The sequence below is a fragment of the Nematolebias whitei genome, chromosome 12 (assembly GCF_014905685.2).
Source record: "Nematolebias whitei isolate Nwh7 chromosome 12, NemWhi1, whole genome shotgun sequence".
Taxonomy (NCBI): Eukaryota; Metazoa; Chordata; class Actinopteri; order Cyprinodontiformes; family Rivulidae; genus Nematolebias; species Nematolebias whitei.
Genome location: NC_056509.1, coordinates 29421896 through 29429790, shown reverse-complemented (window position 1 = coordinate 29429790; position 7895 = coordinate 29421896). Strand labels below are relative to the sequence as shown.

Here is a 7895-nt window from a genome sequence, read left to right as displayed (position 1 = left end):
ATCAAAACGACCCGCCTCGGCGCTCCACTGACCGGAGGAACTCACACGGTTCAGCCTCCTCCAGCAGCTGTGCAGCGGGAACTGTCAGGCAGCACATACTACCAGCAAGCGACAAAAACGGCCAAAATGTGAGGTCTAAAGCAGCCGTTCACCGCTTCGAGAAAGTAGGTGCGCACTCATGTGGGAAAAGTCTTCAGACCATGCGTAAAGGTGTGCGTAAAAGTGAGCCACGGAACTTTTGCGCTGGTTTTCTTCTGGTGAGATGGATGCGTCAGTGAACCTCTGAGAGATACAAGAAAGGTTGCAGAGGAATGAGAAACTGTTTTCAGTATTTACACTTCGGAGTTGAACGCGTTGACATGAGTTTGTCTGCTGTCCAGACTTGGTGTGGCAAACGCAGCAACTTCTTACCGTCACGCGTCGGGACGTTTCCAGCATTTTTGCAATGATGTTCAGACCCACTTGAATCTGAAACTTTCTGATGCTTCTGCCAGAACTGGTGGAAAGCGTGACCTTTTTCACCCAGCAGTCTGGTCAGCACCACGATGGACGCGAGCGGTGAGTGCGCAGCGGGCGACAGCTGCGGGGAGAGCGTCAGTCTCAGCGTGCTCAACTGGGAGCAAGTGCAGCGGCTGGACGCCATCCTCACCGGCTCCATCCCCATCCACGGCCGCTGGAGCTTCCCCACCCTGGAGGTAAAGCCCCGGGATATTGTCAAGGTGGTGCGAAGCCGCATGGAGGAAAAGCGGATTCACGTCCGGGAGGTGCGACTGAACGGATCCGCGGCCAGCTACGTCCTGCACGAGGACAGTGGTCTGGGGTGGAAAGATCTGGACTTGATTTTCTGCGCCGAGCTGAAGGGAGAGCTGGAGTTTCAGACTGTGAAGGAGCTGGTGCTGGACTCTCTTTTAGACTTCCTGCCTGAGCGAGTGAATAAAGAGAAGATCACCCCTCTGACCCTAAAGGTAACACTGGTCAGGCTTTTAAGCCCAGTTGCAAATGTGCTAAATATCCTATCAGAATACTCCTGAAGTGGATTGAAACAAGCCTTAAAAATTAGGATTAATTCTTCCCAAGAATAGAGTTGCAAGCCTGCAAAGAGTAAAAAATAATGTGCATTTACAAAAAAGATTCTGTCTAATCTAATAATCATTCAGCCCTCAGTTAACAGGTGACTACACATAATGGTCCACTGACAGATGTGACCTGCAAAACATTAGGAATGACTAAGAGTTTTATCTGCACAAGTAGAATTAGTCACTGAGGTTTATTTAAACCAGGTCTGGGTTATTTTGCATTTTATTTTTTTATTCCAGTTTGTACTAAGACTCACAGTCAGTCTTAAATTTAATCAGAAACATTTTGAATGTGAGAAACTCGAGTGTCTTTTTTTACAGAAAGAAAATGTGACAGGGAGAACAAGAGAGGAGGACGAACGGTAGTAGATTTCTAAAAACTCAAATAAAATATCGAGCTGCATCACTTTTGCTAGCACTAAAATTATAAACATATAACAAACATTTTCTTCATTTATGTTTAACTGGTAAAAATCTTAGTGATTTTACTAATATACAGCATTGTTAAGGAGGTAATTATTGCTTCATTTTTTCTCCCAGACTTGTTTTTCTTTTCTTACATTATGCTATTAACCTGTGGGAGTGGTGGTGCAGAGGTTAGAGAAGGTGGGCTTGTGATCGGAAGGTCACCGGTTCAACTCCCAATTTTGAGAACATCAAAATGTGGGTGGAAGATGTTAAACATCCACACCTGCCTCCACCCACATTTGCCTGACTCTGGGCCCTTGAGCAAGGCCCTTAATCTCCACCATCTGCACCCCCGCAATCCCTAGATGGCAGCTCTCTGCTCCACACAGAGGGCTGTGATTGCTCGGTGGTCTGTGTGTTTTATTTTTTATTTTTTCATTCAGCCTTTATTTATACATTTAGTCCCATTGAGCCTCAGGGACTCATTTACAAGAGACCTGAATTTTAACAAAGAGTGATGATGACAGTGGACAGCAACGACAACAACAGACAGTCATAAAGGATGCGTACAATTTTATTTTTTTTAACAAATGAAAATAAAAAGGATAATTAAAAGGAAAAATAGCGAAAGAACAGCTAGATTAATAGCTTGGTTAAGTCTGGAAGGGCATCCGGCATTAAAACAATCATGTCTTCATGCGACAGTTTGCTGTTTGTTAAAGAAGGGAGAAGCAAAAAAATAATAATTATGCAATTAGCCCAGAAGATTTCATGACCTGCTTGAACTCGGCAGCACAATGATCAGTGGTTAGCACTGTTGCCTCACAGCAAGAAGGTTGTGGGTTCAATCCCTGGTTGGACCTGGGATCTTTCTGTGTGGAGTTTGCATGTTCTTCTCGTGCTTGCGTTGGTTTTCTCCAGGTACTCCAGTTTCCTCCCACAGATCAAAAACATGTATGTTAGGCTGCCTTCAGGCCTCCCTTGCAAAAGTGATCTGTGATCTCAATGGGATTTGCCTGGTTTAATAAAGGTTAATAAATAAATAAATAAAATAACTCCATAACAAACACAAATTAATATTCTGAAACTGTCAACAGCTAAATCTTCCCAATCTCTTATTTCCAGGAAGCATATGTGCAGAAGATGGTGAAGGTGTGCAACGATTCGGATCGCTGGAGTCTCATCTCGCTCTCCAACAATCGTGGCAAGAACGTAGAGCTCAAGTTTGTGGACTCTCTTCGCCGGCAGTTCGAGTTCAGCGTGGACTCTTTCCAGATCCGTCTGGACTCCCTCCTCCTCTTCTACGAGTGCTCGGAGCACCCCATGGCTTCAACGTTCCACCCTACCATCCTTGGGGAGAGCGTCTACGGCGACTTCCCCACCGCCCTCGACCACCTGCGCAAGCGCCTCATCTGCACCCGGAGCCCCGAGGAGATCCGAGGCGGGGGCCTGCTGAAGTACTGCCACCTGTTGGTTCGGGGTTTCCAGGCGGCGTCGGACAGGGAGATGAAGCTGCTGCAGCGCTACATGTGCTCGCGCTTCTTCATAGATTTTCCCGACGTGAGTGAGCAGCGCCGCAAGCTGGAGTCTTATCTGCAGAACCACTTTGAGAACTTGGAGGACAGGAAGTATGACTACCTGGCCACGCTGTACGACGTGGTGCAGGAGAGCACCGTGTGCCTGATGGGACACGAGAGGCGCCAGACGCTCAGCCTCATCTCGTCGCTGGCGCTTAGGGTCCTGGCCGAGCAGAACACCATCTTCAATGCTGCCAATGTCACCTGCTTCTACCAGCCAGCCCCATACATCTCAGATGGCAACTTCAGCAACTATTACATAGCGCAGGTTCAGCCCATCTACACTTGCCCACCTTCACCTTCTCAGCAGTACCTTCCTCCTCTGCAACATCCCATGTACGCTACCTGGCTGCCCTGTAACTGAACTTGGCGTAAACCCATTTTATTTTGCGTAAACAGTGGAACTCATGTCTGGATGACAAGCGGATGTCGATCTTTCTGTTTCATCTTTGAGATGAAGACGGGAGGAAAAAGCAAGGGCAAGAGATCAGACAGGAAGTATAAAATGTAGGAAGGTGCCTGGATGGAGGCGGTGGGCCTGAGCTCTGGTTCTGGCTGCAGGAGAAGCAGACTTCACAGAAAGAGGAGCAGCTGAGAAAAGTTTGACAATAGTTTGTGGGTTTGTCAGCTCAACCCACAGATGAGCCACAAAGCCATGAGTGTTGCAGAAAAGGTCATGTCCTCATGCTTTGTAAGTTATGACTCAGGAGAACGTATTTTTAAATCTACCGAACTCGTGCAAAATGCACCTCTTTTTTAAACCTAAACAAACATTTGCATTCAGCTATGAAGAATAGCAGAGGACCCTCATAATGTGCCGAACGCATGCATTCACAGGACTTTTGCTGTTGTGTGTGTGTGTGTGTGTGTGTGTGCTTGACTGTATGTGTGTGAGTCGTTTCACAGGCAATGCAAAAAGAGGAACAGGGTACTGTTTACAACTCCAAAGATCTGCTTTTGTTCTCAAGGTTTTTTGTTGTTGTTGTTGTTGTTGAGTTTTGAATACAAATGAATCAACTGAACAATGCATGCTTTATTTCTGTACAGGAATAAGTTTAAGTGCCTCGATAAACAAAAAAATCTATTTTTGAAATTCTTTATTTTAGAAGAATATCGTTGTCTTTTAATGACTTACTATTGAATGTTTTTACCTAAATTCCCAGATGTTGAGTAAGGTCTTTTACACTGAGGGACGTATTGGACCAGCTGGTTTTAACAGTGTTTAGTCGAGGACTGTTCTTATCAGCAGTTCTGCTGTGCAAGGACGTGATTACTAAAGAGGAAGTGAAAACATGATTTCATCTTCTTTGGGAGGGGGTGTTGTCAAAACAGTTTCATCAGTGTACCTCTATGTGTTTCTGCAGACTCAAAATGAAATTGCAAAAACATTTCTGAAATGTACCATGAGATGACTTAAAACGAATCTTGTGTTTTATTTTTCTTTGAACTGAAAAAAATAATAATGAATGACAAAAACGTGTTTACAGCTAGAGTTTTTTTTTTAATTAGTCGTAACCTGTCAAATAAACTGCAACCGTTAATCGGGTTTTAAAATCTTCAAAAGCTCTAAAAGCTGCGTTATAAATTTGAAAACATATTAAATAATATGTTAAACTAACAAGACCAATCCATTTCAATTAAAAAAAAAAAAGTCACTGGAATGTTGTGGAAATGATGTAATCATTTTAGTTTACATATGTTGACCATCTAGTATTTGAAGACGAATGTGCACGTGTTCCAGACATGGCGGCAGGTTTCAGGCTGACAGAGGGATGTAGAGGAGCAAGTGATGAAGGGATGCTTGAAGCAGAACAGCCCTGAGGAACACTTAAACTGATATAAGTCAGAAACGCTTTCCCTGATACTAATACTCTTCTTCATCTAACAGCCACTGAGTCATTTATCAGTAATAACTTTGTGCTAAAATGCAGCGTGCACAATAATGAACCCACTCACATCAGTTCTGGGTAGATTTTGGTGAGAAAATACACCTTTAGATGTGCTCAGCAACATGTCAGAGCTCCTATTTTTCTCATTCTTTTCAGTTACTATTTTGTACAGCCTGTGTTGGACTGATGTAGCAGGCAGATTCAAAGTTGTGTGGGGTTATTTTCTGCGTGAGTCCGTGTTTTATTTTGGCTGTTGAAGAGCAGCACGTGGTTTAAGTAGTTTGAACATGCCCACTGTGAGCATGCGTGAGGGTGGGTGTGCTCTGAGCTGGTTCATGAGGACTGATTCGCAGTCGTTTCAGCAGCTCATTTGAAAAAAAAAAAAAGATCTGATGATTGTTGTGTCAAAATGACTGACTTCATTAAAAAGAAAAAAAAAATCTAAATGTTGTTTCCCCCTAAGTGTTTCTTGTAGCCACATAACAGCTTCCACATTGTTTGAAAGTCATTTTCACCTGTTGAACTTTTTGCTAGCCTTGTTCTGATGTCCAGCAGAAAAGTCTACATTGGGTCAACGCTCGAAGGTGCCCCCTGCAAAATCCCGCTGTGCACGACTTTCACTGCCAGCGAGTGACAGCTGATCGTGAAGGATTTTCCCTCCACAAGACGTCACGGACTGTAGTTTTGATGCCAACCTCATTAGCTTTGAGTAAATCTAAAACAGCCGGTATGTGCGATGACTGTACTACCATCAGAGCTGTGCTCTCCAGGGTCACGTGGCAACTTGTTGAGTGGATTGGCTCCAGGTCTGCATCATTTAATGCTTGCAAGCCTTGGCCTCCAGATGTCACTTCCTTAGTCTCTTTCCTCTGCTACTCATTCATATATTTCCCCCTAATATGTCTGTCTGTGTTTCTGTTCAATGCACATTATTAATCCCTCTTTAGTTTTTACATTTAACCTAAACTATCCATCTTCATCTTCACGTCGTCCTTTTCAGGTCACGGGGGTCACTGGTGCCCATATCCAGCAGTCACTGTGTAAGAGGTGCAGGACACCCTGGACAGGTCCCAAGTCCATCACAGGGACACATAAAGACAAACAACAATTCACACTTTTACTCACACCTAGGGACAATTTAGAGTTACCAAGCAGCCGAACATGTATGTTTTTGGTCTGTGGGAGGAAACTGGAGTGCCCGGAGAAAACCCACACGTACACTGGGAGAACATGCAAACTCCACCCAGAATGGGTCCCCGGCTGGGATTTGATCCCGTGACCTTCTCACTGAGAGGTGGCAGCTCTACCGACAGTGCCACTGTGTCACCCTAACCTAAACTATTATGTGTAAAAAAAATTAATTTGTAGAGAGTTCAGGGAGTCTTCAGGATGCTTTAGACCAAATTATCTCTGGTTTTCATTTTCCTCCACTTTGGCCTTTGTGTGCTTCAGGATGGCTTCAAAGAAACATGAGCCACAGAGCGATGAGCAGGACCAGAGTTATCCCCTGTTAAGAGGGAGAGAGTGGCACTAAATATAGCCCCCTCCTTTCTGTAAGGACATTAGCCCATCTGCCAAAAGCTGATTAGCTTTTTCTACAAGCCTCAGAGCTCTTGTGTGGTTGCTCTGGGCCGATCTACTGGCCATTGCTCTGTAACACACACATATGGGGGCCAAGAGGGGGTAGAGGTGGGGCAGCCGACTTGGGACCCCTCTGAGCAAGATACCCAATCCCCAGTTGCTCCCTGGGCACCTACATAGCTGCCCACTGCTCCACCTGGGTGTATCCCAGTTGTGATGGACCAAATTCAGAGAACTAAATTTGCCATTGTATAGGAACATACAATGATGACAACACATTGCACTTATTATTATACCTGTTCCACCTCCTGATGGTTTTGTGTGTGTGTGTGTGTGTGTGTGCGTGCATGCGTGCGTGCGTGCGTGTGTGTGTGTGTGTGTGTCACTGTCAGTGAGTTAAAACAAAACAAAGTGTACAGTTTCTTATCAGATGCTTGAGAGGAATTGTTATAAAAAATGAGGCCTTCATTGTCTTGCACAACAATGAAAACTCATTAACATGATTAACTTGGAACACAGGAATTTAGATGGTTATTGTGTTGCTTAAGGTACTATCTGACATGGCTGCAACTGTTGAAGACTAGTTTGTGAATGGCTTCACCAAGAAAGTCTCCAAAATGTCAGATTATTTGTGGGGGTTCTCATTTTTCTCAAATGAGCTGCAGAGGTTTGCAGTCTTGTTTTATTGACATTTGAACATGTTCAAAAAATTGCAATAAAATAGATAAAAATGATCTAAAAAAATGTTGCAGTGTTGTCACATGTGTCTCATACTAGTGTCAAACCCTTCTCAATTTAACAATAAAGTCCATGCTCAATAATCCAGGTATAAAGTCCAACCTTCTCAATTTAGTTTCTGTAACTCTAGAGAGATAAACTTGTGTTTTGACATCTGCACATCCTCTGACAGAAAACATTCAAGACTACATATCCTGATGCATACTCAATAATCCAGGTAGAAAAATCTAACAAAGTTAAGTCAGGTCTTCTGGACAGATTAAAAAAAAAAAGTTAAAATGTTTCCTCTTTTATCCAAAAGACTTCGGCAGTCTGAGAAACTGCACTAAACTCAATCTTCTAAATAGCCCATTTTCATTGTGGACCAACCAGTTTGCTGCTGACATCCAAAACTAGCTGGTCACATGATAAGGACCTTCAGCCTAACAAATGATTGTTATTGCTCTGGTGGCCATTTGCTATTCACAGAGGGCTGAGTGATACTTGCAATAACAGCAATGTAAGAAGGCGACAATTGGAAATGGAGGTCTCCGCCCCCATTTAATGATGGACGGTTTCTCTTCACTTCTCTCCTCTCTCAAACCAATGTTCTTCACTATCAAGGATGTGAACATCTTCATCCCTGT

The 7895-nt window shown here is 43.9% G+C and overlaps 1 protein-coding gene across 1 annotated transcript; it reads left to right on the top strand.

Annotated features, from left to right (window-relative positions):
* The first annotated feature begins 418 nt into the window (after positions 1-418).
* On the top strand, positions 419-3472 carry LOC119418134 (terminal nucleotidyltransferase 5A). Its single transcript, XM_037685387.1, has 2 exons — positions 419-965; positions 2610-3472. Exons 1-2 carry the CDS (start codon positions 546-548, stop codon positions 3423-3425), a joined length of 1236 nt encoding a protein of 411 aa, XP_037541315.1. The 5' UTR covers positions 419-545; the 3' UTR covers positions 3426-3472.
* The last annotated feature ends 4423 nt before the right edge of the window (positions 3473-7895 follow it).

Excerpts from the sequence above, each read along its gene's own strand:
- LOC119418134 (XM_037685387.1), top strand. The coding sequence starts at position 546 with ATGGACGCGAGCGGTGAGTGCGCAGCGGGCGACAGCTGCGGGGAGAGC. Across the intron at positions 966-2,609 it reads TCACCCCTCTGACCCTAAAG|GAAGCATATGTGCAGAAGAT; the intron begins GTAACACTGGTC and ends TCTTATTTCCAG.